The sequence below is a fragment of the Protopterus annectens genome, chromosome 11.part0, assembly GCF_019279795.1.
Source record: "Protopterus annectens isolate FY-2018-M chromosome 11.part0, PAN1.0, whole genome shotgun sequence".
In the NCBI taxonomy this organism is placed as follows: domain Eukaryota; kingdom Metazoa; phylum Chordata; order Ceratodontiformes; family Protopteridae; genus Protopterus; species Protopterus annectens.
Window position 1 is genome coordinate 40,039,779 of NC_056745.1, and position 25,177 is coordinate 40,064,955.

Here is a 25,177-nt window from a genome sequence, read left to right on the forward strand (position 1 = left end):
ACACCTACCACCTATTGGTTAGTGTGTAAGCTAATGAGCTGTGTACACACCTATCACCTGCTGGTTAGTGTGTAAGCTAATGCATTATGTACACACCTACCACCTGTTGGTTCATGTGTAAGCTAATGCACTGTGTACACACCCACTGTCACAAAAGGAAACTTTGCCAGCCTGTCTGGAATTTTGTAAATAATTATATGTCATTTGTGAATGTTAATATGATTTATATAGAAGTGTGGCAGAAGGAGATACTGCCAGCCCAGCTATCTGGAATTTTGTATGTGGTTGTGTGTCATTTGTGAATAGCAACATGATTCATATGCCTGTGTTACAAATGTATTAGAACTGTATGTCATATTGTATAGATGTGTGCTGAAGAGATATTTTATACACTATTGTAACTGTTTAACAGGGGTCACTGAAACACAGGAGATTAACTTGCAAAACTTGAGAAGAATGATTGAGGTTAAGTTACTGTATAGCTGGGTCATAAACAAAAGATGTTATCTCTCAGTTTCAGTGCAGTAACAGACATAATGTCTAGAACTAGAAGTTTTTTATATTGTCTTTACATGTGGAGGAATGTAAATTATTTTACAATTTCCACCATTTTCCAAAAGATCTGAGGGCTATGTATTTTTCACAGGGAGATGCTAAATGCTGGGAGTTTTACCAGTGGGGGTTTTCAACTGGGATAATCAGATGAAAAAAGTGATATCATCCTGCAAGTATCCCAGCAGCAATATTTGAGATATTAATTTAAGAACTCTGTGAAAGAGACAGTGCATTTTGCATTTTGCCTTTGACCTGGCAGCATCAACTGGGAAAACCCACTCACCACATCTTTCTTGCCTTGCTATAAATAAGTAAGTCTAGGGTACAGTAATTCTTTTAGATATAGTTAGAAATATAGTAAATATTAGTTTAGATGTTTTCTGTATTTTATTTGAAACTGTCCTGCAATGTTGTTTTAAATATTTCATGTGATTTTGAACTCTGAAGTTACTGTCTTGATTTACTGAGTATTTTCTTGTTATTTTATTATTTATTATTACATATATTGTAACCCATTATTGTGGCTGATATTTATGAGACATATTTAAGCTCTGAGAGTACTTGCATATCTGTTTGGTGATACAGTTCAGGCCACTCCTAATAGCCTTGCTGTTGGTCAAACTACCATTTGGATTAATAGTAACATTACACAGTAGGATTGGAAACCCTTTGTTAAGGACCTTAAAGTAGCTGATAAGGACTGACTGATGGCATGCAAAACTACTTTATAGTCTGGACAGAAGGGGGCATATTTAGTGAATCGGTGTGTGTGTGTGTGTGTGTGTGTGTGTGTGTGTGTGTGTGTGTGTGTGTGTGTGTGTGTGTGTGTGTGTGTGTGTGTCTGTGTGTGTGTGTGTGTGTGCGTGTGTGTGTGTGCGTGTGTGTGTGTGTGTGTGTGTGTGTGTGTGTGTGTGTGTGTGTGTGTGTGTGTGTGTGTGTGTGTGTGTGTGTGTGTGTGTGTGTGTGTGTGTGTGTGTGTGTGTGTGTGTAAATCAAACCTCTACGTGTGTGTGTATCAGCCACTTGGGTAGGGACATGAAGCACTGGTTGGAGAGAGAGGGTGCTGGAGGTCTTGGCCTGGTCACTCAGCTGAGATCTCAACTCTATAGCTGTGCCAGTGGGAAATCTTAGTGAGGATCTGGAGAAAAAGGGAGAAACCAGCCCCAGACGGAGTGTGGTCTCTATGTGGTCTTAAGGGAAATTACACTTTACTGTGTGTGTACTTGTCATCCTCCCAGTGTGTACATCCCCCACTGTTGCCAGTGGTAAGGATTGCGGCTCCTTGATTACTGAGTCAGTGCTGGGGTGTCACACCTACCCCCTGCTGGTTAGTATGTAAGCTGATGTGCTGTTTACACACCTACAACCTGTACTCTCATAACACTTTTGTTATACTATGCAAGTCAGCAGAAATAGTCTCAAAGTATATCACTGAAGTTTTACCGCATGATCCAATGGATAACATAATGGATGTCTGCAAGAGAACTGTGACTCTGCAAACTATAGGCATGTTATGAGTATCTACTAGTTGTCAATGTATGACATTGTTAATCACTGTTGAAGATTTAAATGCACAATTTGTTACTGACAAATTAAAACCATCAATACTCATGCAGTAACATGCTGAGAATATGCATGTTAATTCAGCTGAATTAAACAATTACTTTTTTCTTTTTTCAAGTAGACCCAGCACTATTGCAACATGGAAACAATATATAAATGTAGTGCTTTTGTATGATTGCATGTAAGGAGACACATGTTAATATTTGTACTTTAAAATAATGTTGGTGTAATTTTAATATTTATTACTACTTTTGCATTTTCCCAAGTGACTGTACTATCTTATTTCTGTTTACACAGAAATACTTTGTAAGTATTATCGAATGAAAAACAGCATTGCAAGAGGAAGTGTGTAGCGTTATTAAAGAAAGTATTTATTTACAAAATAAGTATTCGGTTTCACTTCTTGTGATGGGTAAGTCACATTAACTGTGACTTTAATGTTACAAGTTGCCTAGATATGAATACTTGTTATGCTGAGGTCTTTGTAAGTTTAGTTCTCTGGTTATAAAATATATTAATTCCTTCTTCGTCCCTTTTTTCTTTCACAGACATTGATGAATGCTTGGAAGGCTTTGTTCAGTGTGATGATAATCGAGCGACTTGCATTAACCTTCCTGGATGGTATCACTGTGAGTGCCGAGATGGGTACCGTGACAACGGCATGTTTACACCAAATGGAGACTCTTGTGAAGGTCAGTCCTCAGGACTAGATAGGTTTTAATACCCTAACGACAATCTATTTCAAATAATTAAGTAGGAAATTCCTTATGCAGGTCAGTGCATTAATAAATAGTAAACACTTAAACATTCTTTAAAGATGCACAATTTGTGTAATGGGAAATGCTCTTCCCTTATTTGATTTCTCATTTCTACCTGTTATACATAAATGTTAATGTTTACCTGATGATTTTTTCCTGTCTACCTTTGCCTTACAAGTGGATACTTGTGTCATCTAGTCCTTTTTTGTGTTAACATTGTCAGTGTTTGTATGTCAATCTTTCACCTTCCTTCTAATTAATTTGGCAAGGTATTCCCCTAGATAGTCTCGTCGGGTCTACTTTAGAGTGACAAAAAGTCAAAATGTTGAACTCTCACAGGAGCGTAAATGCAGGAACTCGATATTTATTTTTTTGGATCGCAGTACAGTGAGGATCAGAATACTTGCCATTTCCTCACTGTAGTGTGATCTCAGAGTTGGAATATATATTTAGCGGGTAGTGTGGGGGTGCAGCCTCTCACAATAGCGATTTCGAATTTTTGCATTTACGCTCATGTGAGCATTCAACGTTTTGATTTTTCCTCTATATAATATAGACCCATCTCATCAACTGAACCCCCCAGCATATTTGTTCCTTGTACACCTGAAGATCTTTGATACAAACTACAGTCCTATTATGTTAATTGATTTTTACATGATTTTTTATGATGTAGGCATTCATGCATTACCTAGAGGAAACTGAGCTTCATCAGAGACAATCCTGACAAGGAAATTTCAAGTAAAGCTACATACTGCCTTCACTTTTTACTTCCTGAACAGAAAAAAACAATTCTGCTGCTCTGTAGAGAATTGTTTAAAAATAGCTCTAATCAATAATCTAACCCCTTTTCTTTCCCACCATGTATAGGAACATGATGCTATAAAAGCCAAACTATCTGGCAGCATGTTTATTTGAAGTGAATATGGCTGGAAGCAACGTACTACTCAATGTATTAAACAGGCAACCTGTCTTTAGTTATTTACTTGTCAGTTTTGCAAGTGAACTAATCCTTCTCGGTCACTTTTCAGCTCTAAAGGCAGGGATAAATACCACATAAATGCATCTAACCATCCATTCTTCAATCTTCTAAACTGATTTTCCCTCGTGAGGATTGTAATGATAGTAGCTGGGTGTCCAGGTGAGACCGGAATTCAGTAACACAGCAACTGCCTCCAACTCATCCTGTAACATGGGGTGAAGGGGGCTTTCCCTTATAAAAAAATGGGGTGAAGGAGCCTTCCCTTATAAACAGGACGGGGTGAAGGGGGCTTTCCCTTATAAAAAGATGGGGTGAAGGAACCTTTCCTTATAAACAGGATGGGGTGAAGGGGGCTTTCCCTTATAAAAAGATGGGGTGAAGGAGCCTTCCCTTATAAAGAGGATGGGGTGAAGGGGGCTTTCCCTTATAAAAAGATGGGGTGAAGGAGCCTTCCCTTATAAAGAGGATGGGGTGAAGGGGGCTTTCCCTTATAAAAAGATGGGGTGAAGGAGCCTTCCCTTATAAACAAAACGGGGTGAAGGGGGCTTTCCCTTATAAAAAGATGGGGTGAAGGAGCCTTCCCTTATAAACAGGACGGGGTGAAGGGGGCTTTCCCTTATAAAAAGATGGGGTGAAGGAGCCTTCCCTTATAAACAGGACGGGGTGAAGGGGGCTTTCCCTTATAAAAAGATGGGGTGAAGGAGCCTTCCCATATAAACAGGATGGGGTGAAGGGGGCTTCCCCTATGAAGAGGACGGGGTGAAGGGGGCTTCCCTTATAAAGAGGACGGGGTGAAGGGGGCTTTCCCTTATAAAAAGATGGGGTGAAGGAGCCTTTCCTTATAAACAGGACGGGGTGAAGGGGGCTTCCCTTATAAAGAGGACGGGGTGAAGGGGGCTTCCCTTATAAAGAGGATGGGGTGAAGGGGGCTTTCCCTTATAAAAAGATGGGGTGAAGGAGCCTTCCCTTATAAACAGGACGGGGTGAAGGGGGCTTTCCCTTATAAAAAGATGGGGTGAAGGAGCCTTCCCTTATAAACAGGACGGGGTGTAGGGGGCTTTCCCTTATTAAAAGATGGGGTGAAGAAGCCTCCCCTTATAAACAGGACGGGGTGAAGGGGGATTCCCTTATAAAGAGGACGGGGTGAAGGGGGCTTCCCTTATAAAGAGGATGGGGTGAAGGGGGCTTTCCCTTATAAAAAGATGGGGTGAAGGAGCCTTTCCTTATAAACAGGACGAGGTGAAGGGGACTTCCCTTATAAAGAGGATGGGGTGAAGGGGGCTTCCCTTATAAAGAGGATGGGGTGAAGGGGGCTTTCCCTTTTAAAAAGATGGGGTGAAGGAGCCTTCCCTTCTAAAGAGGACGGGGTGAAGGGGGCTTTCCCTTATAAAAAGATGGGGTGAAGGAGCCTTCCCTTATAAACAGGACGGGGTGAAGGGGGCTTTCCCTTATAAAAAGATGGGGTGAAGGAGCCTTCCCTTAGAAACAGGATGGGGTGAAGGGGGCTTTCCCTTATAAAAAGATGGGGTGAAGGAGCCTTCCGTTATAAAGAGGACGGGGTGAAGGGGGCTTTCCCTTATAAAAAGATGGGGTGAAGGAGCCTTCCCTTATAAACAGAACAGGGTGAAGGGGGCTTTCCCTTATAAAAAGAATGGGTGAAGGAGCCTTCCCTTATAAACAGGACGGGGTGAAGGGGGCTTCCCTTATAAAGAGGATGGGTTGAAGGGGGCTTCCCTTATAAAGAGGATGGGGTGAAGGGATCTTCCCTTATAAAGAGGACGGGGTGAAGGGGGCTTTCCCTTATAAAAAGATGGGGTGAAGGAGCCTTTCCTTATAAACAGGACGGGGTGAAGGGGGCTTCCCTTATAAAGAGGATGGGGTGAAGGGGGCTTTCCGTTATAAAAAGATGGGGTGAAGGAGCCTTCCCTTATAAACAGGACGGGGTGAAGGGGGCTTCCCTTATAAAGAGGATGGGGTGAAGGGGGCTTCCCTTATAAAGAGGACGGGGTGAAGGGGGCTTTCCTTATAAAGAGGATGGGGTGAAGGGGGCTTTCCCTCGTAAGACAATACTTTCCTTGATTTCTCTTACCATTCCACACGTCTTGTAGTTCTGTTTGACATTCTGATATTGACCCCTGTAGAACAGCTCTCTCTTTATGATTCACCTTCAGTGTTACTGCTGTCGGTGACCCCTTAGCATTTTCAGACTAATCACTTGCCAGGTGACACTTTTTATTTACAAAGGTAAATATAGCAACACTGAATAGTTTTATTTCAAAATGAAATTAAATTCAAATGGCAAAATTGTTTTTAATTAGGACAGCCACTGCAATTTGAGAGGAAAGAAGGTTCTCATATATGGCCAGAGCATTACCTTAAATCTTGCTGACCAAGCTGTCCTGCTACAGCTATCTGACTTTGCTACAGAAAACTGGATACCTGATCTGATTTGCAGGCAAAGTGGAGGTCTTAGAATTTGAAGCAATGCAATCCTTACGCAGGTATTAAGTTAATTAGAAAACAGAGGCAGGGGGTAATTGTGAAACATTTTTCTTTTAGTGAAAAGGCAGCAGCAAGCGGGATAGCTCAGAATTTGATCTTGAGGCATAATACACTCATATATGATGTCAAAGGGGTAAATAAAATTTACTCAGCTTTTTTGATAATGGCAGTAAGGTAAAGATATCTTTGGTGGACAGACAGAAGGGACTAAAGAGCTATTTAAGGAGATTGTTTGGCTGAGTATAGAGGAAGAAATGCAATTTTTAATTGAGATAAATCTAGGGTGATACATCTGATTCTATAAGGTAAGGAAGAACAATTGGTTGAAGAAAGACAGGTGGAATTTAAGTCAGTGGGCAGGGAAGATTTAGGAGTTGTGTTTTTTGAAACATTTGACCATCATACACAACCACAAAGAGCTGTGACCTGGGCTAACAGGATATTGTGCTGCTTATAGTGAAGTGGACATTCACAAGACAACAGTGTTATTCGGCGTTTGCATGCTTCACTGCTTCAATCTCATACAGATTAACTGTATTCAGTTTTAGACGGCATACAGGGAGAGGATTGCCACAAATGTGGAATAACTGCAGCGAGGACTTCAGTACTCCACAAGCCACTCGTTTATGTTGTAGTGGGTGATTAACTAATAGAAAAGGAATACTCTGGCCATCATTCTAAGCACTGAAGCCCTCCTTACTATGTTTATTCAATTGTGCAAAACTGCTATCTTCCTCTGGTGCTCATCTATCCACAAAGGTTCGATTATTGGGAATATTAACCAGTATCTGAGAGACACTTTGGCTTGCACTGTAAGCAGTAAAGTCCTTTTGACTGAGCTTATGATTTATAAGAGACACTTACTATAACCTCCGTCCACCTCCGTCCACCTTTGGCACTGATCCAGCCACAAGACTAGGCCTTTATGCATGAAAGCCCTCCTGAATCTGTAAGCCACATAATACAAGCACTAGCCACATTTAGCACACACCAACCACTAAGCTATGTCAGTGGAGAATGTTTTCTGAGATTAATGGTCACTCTGCTAATTCCTATATTGATCAAGACCCTATCTTGTATGCTTATGGATCTTTGAGCCTCATGGTACAACTGTGTCTCATTAATGACACTCACTAAGTTACTAGACTGTTCTACAGGATCTACTAATATCTCATCAATACCAATTAGCATTAAATAAACTTCCAGAGTTCTTTCTTCTTGACACAATCCCTAGGTTAAGGCATTTTAATACTTTTACACTAACTCAACTATGCAAAAGATCTAAATACTTCTACTGAAACCTTAGTGGTGTAGAGTAACAGAAAAAAATAAAGCAGTGGAGAGCAGGCACTCAGGTAACATATCTTTTTGGGTATGGGAAGAACCTTTGTTACCAAAAGAAAACACACCCAGGTACAAGGATAGCATGTAGACTCCACAGAGACAGTGATTAGAGGACAGGATTGAACCACAGACCATGCAGCGGTAAAAAAAAAGAAATCTTAATCACTGATCCATTATGTCACCATTCCTGCTCTTGCTTCTGCCAATATGCAGAGGGTGTAGTCACAGAAGAGTCTAGTTCTGTGAATAGATATCTGCTGTATTAATCTTCACTTTTGGTAGTTTCACTATGTATGGTGAGCTGCAGATACCTAATCACCCAGCTAAGGACCCCCATCACCTGTGTGCTTAATGTTATTTATTCATTATGTTTATTTGGTGGAACGTTATCTGCATGAGCTATGTAGCTGCCTGCACATGCTGTTCCACAAAGGCTATTAAATGTAAAATCCCTTGTCTTACTGTTTCACACAGCTATATGAAGACAGGAACAGCTTTAACTACAACATTACTTATTCTGTAATGCAATACTGCCCTTTAGGAATGTGCCTGCATTTCATCTTCTGAATATGGTGGCAAAATGTAAAGAATGCAGCACTGTATGCTGAGTTAATGTGAACAAATTGTGTACAGTTATTACTACATTAGTTTACAGTTTATCTTGCATAAGATTCCGTTATGCATTTAAAATGATGCATTGTTCTAAACATGTCTACGCCATGTCTGTAGTGTGTCATAGTTTAAACATGCGCAAAACTGTTTTAACTAACCTTGTTTGCACTATTTATCTCCAAGGCTGCAGTAATCACTACTTTTAACTCAAACACATTTACAGTCTGCCAAGCCCCCTGCCATAGATGGATAACCCCCTGACTATGGTTGACTAGTGGCAACAGTGTCTGAGGGAGTGGGTGAGGAAGGGTGAGCTTATGTAGCCAATGCCATAACCTGCTCATTTTTGTGGGAGGCAGGCTGCCATGCACACTGCATTAGTAACACCTAGCAGTGCCTGGTCGTTCACTTGCTCCTGCTGGCTGTGTTGCCTTATGCTTTCAGGCAGGGTATCTCTGACATGCTTGGAAAAATGACACAAGTGTGGAAATATGCACGCTTTCTCCTCCCAGTCAAAACAGCCATGAGGAGTCCATATGCAGTGTAGGAGAAGGAAGGGAAGGCTGTGGTACAGGCCTCACAGCTGCCATTGATTAATAACTGCCTCTGGCCTCTAGGTAAATGGATGGGCCAGCAGTGTTTCCAGGGCAGGAACAAGTGGCCCTAGGGCTCTTGAGTAGCACAGGGTGACTGAGTACTATCCCATGAAACAAACGGACTGGGTGCAGGTAGTGATGTCATCAGATAGCATCCTGCAGAAGGTGGGAGGAGGAAAGAATAAGTTTAAAGTTAATTGAGTAGACATATATATATATATATATATATATATATATATATATATATATATATATATATATATATATATATATATACACTATACACACACACACACACACACACACACATATATATATATATATGTATATTTAAATTGCATATTTAATATTTATATTATAATATTTATAATTTATATTATTTGCATATATATTTGCATATGTGCAATCTTGGAGTTGATATATTTAATTAGCAGGGGGTGTGGGGGGCTGCACCCCCCACATGGGGGGTGCAGGGGGGCTTGCCCCCCTGCATATATTTGGTAGAAATTGTTATGATTTATGTTGTTTAAGCTGAGTTTACGCATAATATGTTTTCAGTATTTTGAGTTTCAGTATTTTGAGTATTCAGTATTTTGAGCTTTCAGTATTTTGGTCTTCAGTATTATGAAGTTTTGTCATTTTCAGTATTTTGAAGTTTCAGTGTTATGAAGTGAATCCATATATATATATATATGTGTGTGTGTGTGTGTGTGTGTGTGTGTGTGTGCATCTATATGTATATATATATATATATATATATATATATATATATATATATATATATATATATATATATATATACACATGTCTGTGTGTGTCTGTATCTGTTGCTCACCATTTTAATCAGGAACCTTTCGGTTTTCATTTGTCTCACTGTTTGCTGTAATTAATCATAAAAGCATAGCCGGCCTTAGGCATAGGCTAACTAGGTGGCTGCCTACAGCACCGCTCTAGCAGGGGCACTTTTCCAGTATTTATTTGGTGTAGGTAGACCAGGATGGGGGCACTGGGTGGTGTGGGGGGGGCACTGTAGAGCCTTTTTGCATAGGGCACCAATTGAGCTAAGGCTGCTCCTGCATATAAGGAGCTTTCAAACCACACTCATGAGATGCACTGTCTTACTCCTTTTGTGTAAGGATTCCATCATTCATACAACACAGCAGTGGACAACAGTAACACTTATACAGTTTCCTTTACTATTTATTTCTAAGTAGTGGAATTACATTTCTAGTTAAGTAATCCAGATCACTAATTCTCATTATTCAATTTAAAGTGTTACATACAGTTACACTAGAAAGTCTCAGCTGCCATCATATTCATTTGCAGCAAAAGAGGTGAGGTAATTAATTGAAAAATAAATTCCATTTAGATGCATTTCATTAAAAGTTTAAACAAAGCAGGAAAGATTATGCTCTTGTGGATGTTGTTTCCGTTGTATCTTTATGGGTCCAGTGAGGTTAGGATGCTAATACATAAATTAGTTCACCTCTGAAGGGAATCATTTATATTGGCTACAGTAGGGACACTTTATTAATTAAATGTGTTCTAAAAGTGTTATATGGTATGTTTTTTTTTTCTTTTCACAGACATTGATGAATGTAAAACAGGAAGACACAGCTGTACCAATGATACAGTTTGCTTTAATTTGGATGGTACCTATGACTGCCGATGTCCTCATGGGAAAAACTGTACAGGAGACTGCGTCTATGAAAATAAAATTAAACATGATGGACAAATATGGGTACTAGAAAATGATAAGTGTTCCGTCTGCTCATGCCAGGTAACTATGATGTATCCAAAAACAATACTGTTTCTTCATTTCCATAGCACAGTGTCATATAACAATGAATATTATGTGGGATTCCTATATAAAAGCACCTAAATAGTTAGCAAAATAAGAGCAGTAAAATGAAATCTTTGAAATGTTATTCCATTTTTTCTATGCAGCAATATATGTTAATCCTCATAATAAAAAATACATATTACCATTTAAAGCAAACCATAATATGGGTAAAAGGAGCAGTGAATATGTATTTCTTCTTCAATCATGCATGCATGTAGGCTGGCTTACTCCTTAATAAAGTCTTTTGTATCAGCTGGTTATCTTGAAAGGTATTTCAGAATCATCATAAAATGGGCTGATCCTTATGAAAGAATAATTTTACATTTGTATAAATCTCCCGTAACTATAAAGTCAGCAGGTCTGAAGAGAGTGGCCTGCTATACATACTCATATTTTGCTGTCCCTGTAGTACAAGAACTCAAAAGAAAGTGGCCAGCCTGCTATCTCCCCTCTGTTCTGTTTATTTGTATATTTCCATGCCATGTTAACACAATATATTGTTATATATTGGAGAGCAAGTATTGAGTCAGAACTCATTACAATCAGCACACCAAACAGGTCATTACCTTTTGCCAGGTGTAAAGAGCACATGAGCAGCATTGCTTAGTGGGACAGTATCGGCAGTACCACTGGGATGATACTTTAGGATGTGGTTAAGAAGCCTGAAGAACATTCCCATTTCTCCAGCTATGTTCGAGTTTTAGTTTGCACAGTACTGGTGGACTATATATGACCTCATTAGTAAACAAACACCTTTCCTGTTCTAACTACAGAACTTCTATCACCTGTCATCAGTTTTCCTTTGGCTTAATAGCTAGAGCACACGTTCTGTGTTCATTAGTATTTTACTTGGGTAATAATCCCCCGATGTCAACAGTATGCTAGCCTATGTAACTTATCACCAGATGTTGACCATATGCTAGCCTATGTAACTCATCACCAGATGTCGACCATATGCTCGCCTATGTAACTTATCACATGATGTCGACCATATGCTCACCTATGTAACTTATCACCAGATGTCAACCATATGCTCGCCTATGTAACTTATCACCAGATGTCAACCATATGCTCTCCTATGTAACTTATTACCGGATGTCGACCATATGCTTGCCTATGTAACTCATCACCAGATGTCGACCATATGCTTGCCTAGGTAACTTATCACTAGATGTCGATCATATGCTCGCCTAGGTAACCTATCACCAGATGCCGACCATATGCTTGCCTAGGTAACGTATCACCAGATATCGACCATATGCTCTACTATGTAACATCACCAGATGTCAAACATATGCTCACCTATGTAACTTATCACTAGATGTCAACCATATGCTCGCCTATGTAAGTTATCACCAGATGTTGACCATACGCTTGCCTATGTAACTTATCACCAGATGTCGACCATATGTTCGCCTATGTAACTTATCACCAGATGTCGACCATATGCTTGCCTATGTAATTTATTACCAGATGTCGACCATATGCTCGCGTATGTAACTTATCACCAGATGTTAGCCATATGCTCGCCTATGTAACTTATCACCAGATGTCAACCATGTGCTCGCCTATGTAACTTATCACCAGATGTATACCATAAGCTAGCCTATGTAACTTATCACCAGATGTCGACCATATGCTCGCCTGTGTAACTTATCATCAGATGTCAACCATATTCTCGCCTGTGTAACTTATCATCAGATGACAGCCATATGCTTGCCTATGTAAGTTATCACCAGATGTCGACCATAAGCTAGCCTATGTAACTTATTCATTTATTTGGGTAACTGAAGATGTTTCTTTGTGTCAGGTGGCCATGTTCAGGTCAGATTTAGACACGTTAACTGCTGAATAAACACTGAGGGGGCATTCACGGTAACTCCTACTGTACTGAGAAATAATGCAGGTATGGCAGACAGTAATGCGAACATGCACAGGGTACAACACTCTGGTGAACACATCTTAACAGCCATTGAAAAAGTAAGGACATTTATCACCTTATGTTTACAGCACTGTTCTAATACTGCATTAATGCCAGATTTTACTGTAGTCAGCTCTACTTAAAATCACTTCGTAATGATATAAACATATTATTAACATTTAATTTTTATACTTTTTATATATTATGTTGATGAGCATTTTCTACTGTACTCCACTTAAAGATGCTTATTCCATAAAAACAGAGCTTGTTAAAAAGCATGAAAACAGTGGATGAAGTAGAATCAGAGACCTTCAGTATCCTAAATTTAAGATGTAAACAGAATTAAGTTCACCTGAATACAGATGATTTATACAATTCTTTCATATTAGGAAACATCTTGCATGCATTCAGGGGGTACAAAAAAATGTGTTCAACCTGTAAGTGAACAACTGTTTCCTCATGTGTATGCCTCTTGAAAATGCTACTGCTTTCATATACAGCTGCAGGGTCAATGCAAAGAGCTGCAGAATTTCTGATTATGTCAGAGTCAGCATCACCTATACAAAAGGAATACACTACTCACTTTGTGATAGCAAGATACTTCTGGAATTTGTTAGTGTTGTTTCAACTGCGAAATGATTCTGCAATTTCAGCACATTTTCATTTAGTGCTAGATTTATTTTATCACCTTATCTAGGCTAAATGCTATGATTGGAGGAGATGTTCACGTGTACTCAGATAATGACAACATTTTAGATGCTGGTATCTTTCACACACTGAAGTTGTAAACAGTATAACATCAAAGCATCAAAGCAAAGGTAGTCATTGTCCAGCGTGATGGAGTTTGGACTAGGGTTTTGAATCACTGATGTTTATACCATCAGGTCCCTACCGACAGACAACATCCTGCATAAAGGATGGCTAGATAGGAACTACCACTGCCTTGACGTTTTCCAGGATTAAGAGTAGTTTTCTGCATTTTGCATAGTTATCCAGAAGTTTGCATCTGTTTGTCCATTTATAAAACATGAGAAGATATTGGAGCCAAGAACAGATCTTTTGTCAATATCAGTTTCAGTAATAACAGGTGAAAATAGTTATTGATAAAGATTTGTTAAAGCTGTATACAATTGACCAGGGCAGTGGTTAACTGCCGGAATATAATGTCTCTTCTTGCAAATTACAGTAAGAAACTGAGTCAAATGCCTCAGATTAAAGTGCAGAAAAGGCACCAGTGAGCAAATCCTGAAGTGTGATATTAAAGATTCTAACTAAACACAGCGGCAAGGTGTTTATACTGCTATTATCTGCCCAAAATACAAGCCTGTATTAGGTTAAACCAGCATTCAATCTTTACAAACATTAGACCCTTAGAAGGAAAAGATCAGTGGTGTGCCACGTTAGTTGTGCCACTACAAAATCCTGTATGTAGCTGTCCTTCGTATCTCTACTATCTTGTATCTTATTCATCTGAAGCGCCGTTGATGCATCGACATTCTGTTGCACGGTATGAAAGGATATGATCGATCAGATAAAAATAATTTCATTACATTGTACTTGCATCTCTTAATCTTCATTGTCCGTCTGTGCCCTCTCCTTCCATTTCCTGACTTCTTAAGTATGTATTTGATACTTTAAATTAAAGAAATGTCATGTTGGTTCACTAGCAGAAAATACAAAGATCCTGGATCATAATTATGATGTAATACGTTTTACTAGACCAACACGGGTTTTGCAATTACTTGAGCTTTTGAGCTGGGGTGAGCCCTACGCCAGGAGTTACAGTCATATGAGTTTGTGTGAGTCATGTGAGCTTCTTCTACTTACATTATTCTATTAAGCAGAATTGTCACTGAAAATCTTGAGTGCTACAGTGAGTGTGGTCCGTCCCTTTTGTGCACTGTTGGGTTAGAGTAAAATAAAGTGTTTGTTTGAGTTGTCTGGCCATGATTTTGGCTACTTTCTGAAAGGATATAACGACTTGATTTTTTTTCTCACTGCTGTTTGTTGATTGATATATTTTGCTATTGATTGGTCTTCTTTCACCCCATCGTTGACAGTCATGTATCCCAACATGCATGTGTGCATCCTTTGGGTTTTTCTTTTAAAGAGCTAAACCTCACCTCTGGTAGCTGACATGAGCATCTGCATCATGTTGGGGTACACTATGCTGTCCCAGTTCTGTGCTTCTGCTCCCACATACACATGGCTCCCTAGAGCTATCCTCATTAACTTGGGACCACCAAGGCCACATCTCCTGGTTGTATGGCCATTATGAACATGCAAGTCTTCATTTACATGGGACACTAGGGATCTGGCATTTTCCTTCCCTCATTCCTGGAAAGCTGTCAAAAACTGTTCACTCCCTCCCTCCTCCTATGGCATTTCCAGCACCTCCGCAGGTATGATTTTGGATCTTTAGGGTAGTACACAAGTCTTTGTTCCACAAGGCACAGACCTGGTTCACAGTATGACTGTATATTACCTTTGTGACAGACAGGTGGTTGTAAGGAGTAAGACAGTGGAGCTGAGTAGCCAAATTATGTACACTGAGCAGAAGATGGCCATTTGGAAGATGGTGGAATAAATCGTAATTTGTGGTGTAGAAGCAGTTTGGAATGTGAAGAAGGATACTAATCTCTGGAATTTGTGAAATCTAAGATGTAGCAATAGTCTGGATTCTTGAGAGTCTGTTGGCGATTAAGGAGGCCTATAGATGCCATCATCTGCAGTAAGAGTCTGCTGGCGATTAAGAACATGTATAGATACCATCATCTGCAGTAAATAGGATGAATGATAACTTGAGAGAGTTTTTGATTTAGTTTGTCAGTTCGTATAAAAAGGATCAGGTTTAGTCACAATTATGGCAGCCTGCAAAAAAAGATAATGTGGAAGGAAGGCAATTACTGGGGGATCACAGTTTCTTAGATACTACTGCACAACAAAGGTCTTTGTGTTTGCATGTCATAGTTCATACGTGTGTACTAGGCTAATGGCCCTGGATCCTTTACAAGCCTGGCTCATAGGATTAACCTGGATTGTGCCACCCAACCATAGTTCCCAGTGCCTCTGTTGAGAAGAGCCAATGGAGTGATCCCTGAGGTGAATTTTCTATTTCCCATCCACTCATCAAGATTTCTTTTGAAGAGGGCCAGTGAGGTGCTCTGTTTGACATTTATGGGAAGTCTATTCCATAGCATGGGCAGTCTCTGGGTTATGAACCTGTCCCTCCAGCTTGTTCTGTTGTTTGTGGTAATGAGGTTGAGGTCTCTGGAGCATGTGGTGCGGAGGGATTGGGATTTCTTTAGATGTAACATTTCTAACAGAGCTAGGTCAGACATGGATTTGTAAGTCAAGCAGAGATTGCCTCTAAGTAGGGGATATGGGATAGAGAATAGTTGGAGTTTTTTGAGTCTGTCCATATAGGACAAGTGTTTAAGGCCTATGATCCTCTTTATGACGTACTTTTGTGGCCTCCCCAGTTGTTGCAGGTGTTTAGTGAGGTACATGCCAAATGGGGCATTGTACTCAATGATTGGCCTAATGAGGGAAGAGTAGAGGGAGACAATGACCTCTTTCTTCCTGGATGCAAAACCCTTAGCAATGAGATGTGCCACATAGAAGGATTACAGAGGCTGTAAGCTAAGGGGCAAGCTGTTCATCTTCGCTCAGTCCATGTTGTGTAGTTTGCAAGGGCTTCCGTCCACTTTGAACTGGGAAAGCTGGGAGTTTGTGTCTTCAGATCCTAAGTGGTAATAATGGCTGTGAAATTGTTGAACTGGGAGAGATCTGGGAGAGTATGCATTGTCTGTGCTTTGCCCATTCGCTGGAATGCAGAGGGAGGAAGTCATTCACATGAGGAAGGAATTCATTCACATGGCCATATGTGCGTGTGTGCTGGGGGGGAGTTGGTCATTAATTATATTTTGTAGAGGGTTCATGGGTAACTAGCAATTATAAAAATGCTAGGCAGAACTTGTCTGAAATTGTACATCCTGTGAATCTAGGCTTGGCTGGTTGAAGCTACTGAGCTGTGAGAGATGATTGCTAATGTTTGCAGTAATATGACCAGGGGCCTCAGGGCAAAATTGGATTAACTTATTAAGAGTGCCTCTTGATTATATCTGATTGATTTGTTGAAATACTATGATTAAAGGTCAGAGTTATTGTAGTGACATGATCAGGGATAATTCTATGGGAAGTTTCATATTCTAAAATGTCCTAAATATTTAGATGAATGAAATGCTATGTTAACTCTAACTAGTTTAACACATGATGGGCAATGTTTCTAACAAAGTGAAAGTGTTTAGAAATATAGGCCATGCTAATATGTCTTGTGATTTTTATGGTATATATTTTTGATTAACTGGAGTTAAAGGGCATGTGTTAAAAATTCTGCATGTACTACATTTCCAGTCACTGTATATCCATGAGTGTTGGTTCTAAATTTGAAGTCCATCATAATATTCCAAGATGGTGCTTCACTGAAGAGTTATATTGTAACAAATGTTTATGTATCTTTTCTTGTCCTCTTTGTATGAGTTGCATATTTCTACAGTTATAAAGGTCTGTTTCAATATGCAGCAGGATGGCATTTGGAGAATTAGATTAGGCAAAATTATGTGAAGCAACTTGAGTTTTCTGACAACGATTATGGTTAGTTTTCAAATTAGCAGTAATACTTGATCTTCTTCCTTCCTTCCATGTTATGGTTTTGTTTTTGCTTGCACAGCAAAAATATTAAGACCCACACTATGGTCAATGTACAAAAAATGGTGTGTGTGTGTGTGTGTGTGTGTGTGTGTGTGTGTGTGTGTGTGTGTGTGTGTGTGTGTGTGTGTGAGTGTGTATGTGTGCGCACGCACGCACATGCATGCTTGTATATGTGGTTTGTGTGTGTGCACACGTGTGTGAGCATATGAACATGTGTGGGTGTGTACAACATAATGTTTTGAGATTTAAATGTATGAGTTAAATGAGTACATAGGTTCATAGGTTCATAGGTTCATACTAGGCTATCTGCCCAAGGGGAATTTATAAGCCTAGCCAGAGTGTGTTTGGGTTTCGCCACCCATTTTAAATTAATTTTCCTATGCCCTTTTTCGAGGTTAGTATTCTGTGCCTCTGTCTAACAGTGACACAGAAGTGATATCCAGGGTAAACCTACGATCTCCCATCCACTCATCAAGATTCCTCTTGAAGAGAGTCAATGAGGGACTCTGCCTAACCTGGACTGGGATTTTATTCCAGAGTGAAGGGAGCCTCTGGGTTATGAATCTGTCCCTCCAGCATGTCCTATTTATTTCAGTCCTGAGGTTCAAGTTTCTCGAGCGCATAGCTCGATGGGATTTGGATTTTCTGAGGTGCAGTATGTCCATTAATTCCGGGTTGGACATGGCTTTATACGTCAGGCACAGATCGCCTCTGAGCAGGCGGTATGCCACTGAGTAGAGCTGGAGTTTTTTTAATTGGGCAGCATATGGCATCTGTTTGAGCCCTTTGATCCTCTTGGTGAGGTACTTTTGGGGTCTTTCCAGTTGCTGCAGGTGTCTGGTAAGGTACATCCCAAAAGGGGCATTGTACTCAATTATGGGCCTGATGAGGGATGAGTAAAGAGACACGATGACCTAGATGTGAATCCCTTCATGATTAGGTGGGCTATATAAAATGTTTTTCTAACCACTTTGGCCACGTGGTTGTCAAATGAGAGACTGCTATCAACTTGGGTCCCCAGGTCCCTAATTACTTCTTTCATACTTAATGGATTACCACCTATGTGGTAATTTGTGGGCACATTATTTTGCCAAAGGGGATGACTATACATTTTTGGCATTTAGCATGAGGCCATGGCTCTGGCACCAGTTGTCTGTTTCTATGAGGCACTTTTGGAGGATGCTTGTGTCGAATGGAGAGTCTATTATGGTGCCCAGTTTGCAGTCATCTGCGAACTTGGTCAGCCACAGTCCTTCCGTGTTGGCCTGTACCTCCAAGAAATATATACCGAACAAGAGAGGTCCCAGGACTGAGCCTTGTGGGACGCCACTTGTAACTGGTTTGGAGTCTGACATGGCTCCAGCAATTCTAACCATGTGGGTTCTGTCCTTGAGCCAGTTTGCAACCCATCTAGTGACATAGGGGTTTATATTTAAGCTGGTGAGCTTATCTATAATGCCCGAGTGGGGTATTGTATTGAAGGCTTTTGCAAGGTCCAGGTAGGCTGTGTGGACCACCTTCCCCTTGTCAATGGCCTTGGTGACTGTTTCAAAGAAATCAACCAGGTTTAAGAGGCAGCATCTGCCCTTAACAAAGCCGAACTGGGTAGGATCCAGTGTCTGTAGGTCCCCCATATCTTTATTTATGAGGTCCATGATGATCCTTTCCATAGCTTTGCAGACCAAGCTAGTCAGGTTTATGGGGCGATAGTTTCCAGGCTCTGTTGAGGCACCACCTTTGTGGAGAGGGACCACTGTTGCTGTACGCCACTCTTTGGGTACATATCCTGTAGTAAGGCTGAGACTGAACAGTAGTTTTAGGTTTGGGTTTAGCTCTTCTTGGAGTTCATGTAGGATGCAGCCCGGGACACCGTCTGGTCCCATTGATGCTGTGTTTTTTGCTTTGGAGAGGGCGGCTCTTACCTGAGCATCTGAGATGTCAGGGGGGCAGCACTCTGCTGGGATAGATATTTGCCCTTTTGGTGAGGAGGCGGGGAGAAGTTTGCGCTGAACCTGTCAGCTAGGATGTTGACAATGTCTGTGGCTTTGGTGCATTTTTTGTAATTTTAGACTAATTCTGAGCATATCTGGGAATTCCCACCCAGGTTCTTAACATAACTAAAGAAAGCCTTGTGATTATCCTTAGTGTCCTGTGCAATTTTTCTCTCGAAGCTGGCCTTAGACGATTTTATGAGTGCCCGTAGTTTTTTGCTAATACTGATCAGAGATGCCTTCCCTTTTTGCGATTTTGCTCTATCATGTAGTAGCTTCCTCCTTCTATTGTATAGTTTGTTTATGGCTGGGGTCCACCAGACAGGACGTCTGCCTTTGGAGGATTGGGTCTTGGTTTTATTTGGGTTTGCATGATCCATGCATTCCTGAAGATGTTCATAGAATGTGTTTATAAAGGATTCTGCAGTCTGGGCCATATTTTCCACATGCCCGGGGGCTTTGAAGGATTCCACCTCGGTTTTGAGGAGTGTGAAATTTGCTTTAGAGAAGTTTTTCACTGTGGTTTTCTGGCCACAGCGTGGGGTTGGGATGTGAATATCCAGTCAGATTAGTTTATGGTCTGATCTTACCAGTGAGGGATACACTTCTGGTCTGGAGCATAGAATCCCCATGTTGATGATGATCAGGTCCAATATGTTTTCTCCTCTTGTGGGAGTGGTAACAGGTTGTTCCATAGCATTTGAGTTTATAAATTCTAGGAACCTTTGGGCTAGGGTGTTGGAGCTAGAGTAATGCTCCCAGTCTATGTTTGGGTAGTTGAAGTCGCCCAATATAATGGTGTTTGGAGAGACCTTCATATTTTCCATTGTTCTCAGGAAGGCCAAGTGGGGTTCCTGTGTTTGGGAGGGTCTGTAGCAGGCTATAAACTGGAAGGCAGTTTTACCCACTGTTAGTTGCACATGGATAGTCTCTGATGCTTCGTGCTGTGCCACCAACCTGGAGGTGTGGGCATCTTTGACGAATATTGATACTCCCCCTCCTTTTGTGGTTTGGTCCAAGTTTTGGGGCCGAAAAGCATGGTATGAGGTATAACCTGGTAGTGCTGGGGTGCTCTCGGGAGCCTTGAACCAGGTTTCTGTTACTGCACAGATATCGATGTTCTCCATGCTAAGGAGAGTTTAGAGTGCGTGCATCTTGAGGTTTAGACTTCTGGCGTTGAGTAGCATTACTCTTAGTTTCTTATCCCTTGTGATACCTATGGAGGTGGGTTTTGAGCCTTGCCTAAAAAGGCACTATGGGGGTAGCAAGAGCCTTTGCCAATATCCGAAAGCCCACAGGTGACAGGTGCAAGCCGTCCGTAGTGAAGCATCGTGGCTTGTTGAGCATGTCATCCCAGGCTGACAGGCATTGGTTCCCCTTTGAATGACACCAATACTTAAGCCAATTGTTGAAATTGATCATCCTGTCTTCATATTGTGGCATCATTCTTTGTGAGGGTAAGATGCTACTCAAGGTCAGGATCATACCGGCCTGGGCTACATGCTCAGAGAGCTCCTCTATGTCTCTTTTCATGTAGTCCAGGGAGGTACGTCTCAGGTCATTCACACCAGCATGGACAATGACTGAGTCATATTTGTACTTGCCTTGGAGTGACCTGAGTGCTTGTGTTATGTGGTGGATCCTAGTGCCCGACAGGTAGCTCACCATGACCTTCTCCTTATTCAGCCTGGTGAGTGGGACGTCAGTGTGCCTGACGATAGAGTCACCTATTACAAGTGTATCAGGTGTGTTGTTTAGCCTTAAGGGCTGTGACTGTTCGGCACACTGGCTTTGTGAGCTATGTGTTGCACGTGTTTTGTTTTGAGGTAGCGGTTGCTTGGGTGTCTGCTTTGGAGGTCTCTGCTGCTTAAGCAGATTTTTATTTAGAGCCTCCGAGTATGTTTTTGTGTGTTTATGTGTTTGCTTTGCTGTCGTGGTAGGTCTATGTGAGACTGGAATTGTAGTGAGTGTGGTTTCCTTCTCCTCCTGACTGGTTACGCCAGTACTGAGTTGAGAGAGCTTAGCCTCCAGTTTGGCTGTATGGTTGCATCTCTTCCATGTGTTAGAATTTGTTGGGAGGAGGAGAGGGTTGTCTGTGTACATGAGGCAGTTGTAACATTACCTCAAGATTCCCAGATTCACCAGCTGGACTGGAGAGGAGATTGACAACTGACCTTTGGACATGCTAGAATAGTATTGGGAATTCCTTTATAATTGAAAAAAAGGGCCATTGGGGAACAAGGTACTCAAGGGGAGTTTGTGAGGGTGTAGTGCTTTTAATTTTTTAGTGCTGACTTATATAATTGCTTTAGTGAGCGAGTGCCAGGTAACTTAAATGCAATGTGTTACAGGTAACTTAAATGCAAAAATGACAAACAGTAACTTTCTTTCAAGTGAAACAAGGAAATAAGTACAGTAAGCAATGCAGATATCACTAGGGATCCACAGAAGCACTGAAAAGCCACATTTTAGGTGGAATTAGCGTTTCAGGGAAATAACAAGCAAACAAACAACAAGCATACAAACAAAGCTAGATTCAGCAGGCCTGGATCTAGTCTATGCTACAGCAAACAAGGTGTACCAATTTCAGTAAGAAACAGTTCAAATATGCAGGCACTATAAGCCTTTAACCAGAAATTCCCAGCTCAGAAGGCCAGAGTCCAGCCTCTCCTCCCACAAGAGTGTAGACCACGAACATTCTTAATGTAAAATAACTGGCCTGAAGCCCAAGTGCTTAAACCAGAACTAATACACTTTTAGAATAACAGACACTGAGCCCTCAATCAGCAGTTCCCAACTTAGAAGGATGTAAGCTACCTGTCCTGCCACCACAGTGCAGGCCACAAACCTTCCTAATGTAAAACAACTGGTCTGAAGCCCAAGTGCTTTTTAGTGATAAGTAATATGTGCAGGTTTTTTTGACTAGGTGATGATTGCACAGGCACAGGTTGCAAATGTTTGTGATAACTGGTGCTGGAGAAGCAGGAATGTGCCATTAATGGCAAGTGCTGTTTAGTCATGATATAAAGAGGGCATGCAGAAATGCATAAAGCCATAGGGAATGAGAGATTGGGGTGGAAAAAAGAGGAAATGGACAAGGAAAAACTGGACTTTTATGCAAGCCCATTAGGAAAATTTAAAATCATTACTGGATGTTTTGTAAGACTATGAACTGATGGAACCTAACAGGTAATAATATGTACGTGCAGCAGTAGAAGACAGGTTAACCACGGGACAGGACAGGTTTATTTTTTTACTCATAGAAATGAGGAGTGTTTAGCTTGACAGCTACAATGTGATTTTTTTTTAAAGTTTTTTTACACTTTTTGTTGACTGGATACTTCATTTGATCCATTTGGACCCTTCCGCATGACCTAAGTACATAATATAATGACAGCTGGGTCTATATTGGAACATCGAATGTTTAACAGTTCGAAACACTAAAGGTTGACCCTTAGTGATTGAACTGTTAAAACATCGAATGTCCCAAAAAAAAAAAAAAATGGTGTAGGCAGGGGGGCAAGCCCACCTGCACCCCCCACATGGGAGGATTTACCCCACATACCCCCCCACTACTTAAATATACCAACTCCGAGGCCACACTACATTGAAGTAAATGGAAATCGCCCCTTACGGAGATTTCCGTTTACTTCTTCGACGTCCTGCAGTTTCGCTATTCTCATGCCGACAATGTCAGATTCAACATTGTCGGCCTTTGAGAACTCAGTATAGACCCATGACAGTTACACTGTATTCATCTGCATATGTAACATATTGGTGCATGTATGGTTTTGTATATAGCGTTAATAATTCACATGAAGGTTATCTGAAGATTACATTAAGTCATATATTCCATCTTTATTATATCAATATAGCCACATCTGCATACCTTTGCAACTGCCTGAGATGCTTAGGGATGAAGGTTGCTCTACATGTAAGGAACAAAAAGGAAAACTAATCAGAAAGACAGAATTTCAAAATGTTCATGTTTGAGTATACATTAACAACCTATGTAAATAATATGCATTATTACAACGTAGATATGTATTATTATGCTGGTTCATAGGGAAACACTAGGCTAATTGCCTTGAAGGACCATTTTAAGGATAGCCAATAACCAGAGGTTAGAATTAAACTTTGTACCTTGTGACTACAAGGTGAGGACCTTAATCATTATGTCAACCCACACGTTTACTTTTAAAGAACATTTAGTAACCAAGTCTATCAAATCTTTACTAATTGTTCTTTGTCTGCTAACTTGTTTATATAATTCACTTATCAAGGGTACAGCTTGTTAGGCAGATTCTAGACATCATGTTATAGTCACCAAACATACAGCCACCAGTACAATTGGCTGCAAATCAGTGCACCATCAGCCTTATGTGTTGCGTGCAGCACCACACATCTGCTGGTCAAATCCTAGCATGAATAATTAAGGTCCCAGGAAAATGCTAGCAGAATGGGTCATGCTCCAGCTTTGCTAAGTAGTACACAGAAGTACTGTTATTCTAAAAAAGGATTGTCCTTATGCGGTTATGCACCTCTAAGAATGGTGATGCCACTGTGGCCACCATTTTAACTGTGTTCTGAAAAATATTTAAATGTGTGATTCCCTTGCCATGCTTCCCTTCTAAACTGTGCTATTATCAGTTTATACATAATGCATCCAGTGATTATTAACACTGAAGAAAGCATATGCTTTAATACCCATGATGTATAAATAACCATGAGTTTTAGAATTTGAGTGAGAAAAAGTTGCACAGGATGAGTTGAACATTAGAAACAGTATTTCTCAGAAAGTGATTAATATATGAAATAACTTATTCTTTAGCCCTGGTTTAAAATTTATTCTGTCTCAGGCATATATCTGGATGATAAATACACCAAGAACTTTATTTTCCATTACAAAACTATTTGTTTAGTACCACATTTGCAATGTGCTAAGATGTCACTGCTATTTAAGTGGTAGGGCATGAATGATGCAAAATGATACAAAATTGCATGAATGATACAAAATGCTAAAAAAATTGCACATGTACATTTTTACTTATTCAGAAAGGATTAGTAATGTGCCGTCGGATGGTATGCGACTGTCAGAACCCAACTGTTGACCTGTTTTGCTGTCCTGAATGTGACTCCCGACTAACCAGCCATTGTCTTCATCAAAATGGAGATCTTGTATACAGCAGTGGGGAAACATGGATACAGAACTGTCAGCAGTGCCGTTGTCTGGTAAGAGATGTGACATCATTATAATATATAGCAAATACTGTGCAAGAACTGTCTATTCACTTTAACTGTGCTAACAATAATGATTACCTGACATAAATTCAGCTCACAGAAGGGATTTTCTTTATCATAATTATTAAGACAATGGAAATCAGTTTGGGATGCCCTTTCTATATTTTCTGTAAAGGTTGGCTGGCAGTATTGCATGCTAATTAGATTAATCACCCATGTATATCATTTGAATACTATGGCTTCAAACACTTCATTTCGCATCCGTTACATCCATTTCATAGGACTTATGTATTATGAAAGGCATAAGAGCAAATCTAGAAGTCAAGAAGACTAAGCAGGTGCTTCCGTGGTAATAAATGAGCAGCTATGAGTTCTAGCACTGCATTTATACTTAGTTGTATTCAGCATGGCTGTGCTGTAGGTCGTGTCCCATGATAGATGATATTAAGTTACTTATAGCATGACACAGCAATAATAGCAAACATAATATAGGTGTAACCATCGTCATCAATTCACTTTATCCAATTTTCTACACGGAGTCGGGGTGTTGTGTCACTTG

At 40.4% G+C, this 25,177-nt stretch overlaps 1 protein-coding gene across 1 annotated transcript in view; it reads left to right on the forward strand.

The window, feature by feature from the left end:
• NELL2 (neural EGFL like 2) overlaps positions 1 to 25,177 on the forward strand; it is a gene marked incomplete in the record, with an annotated part of 1,888,857 nt that overhangs the window by 1,815,020 nt on the left and 48,660 nt on the right. The window contains 3 exon segments of the mRNA XM_044087166.1: positions 2,667 to 2,810; positions 10,496 to 10,689; positions 24,433 to 24,609. Of these exon segments, the coding sequence (XP_043943101.1) occupies positions 2,667 to 2,810; positions 10,496 to 10,689; positions 24,433 to 24,609 (515 nt within the window).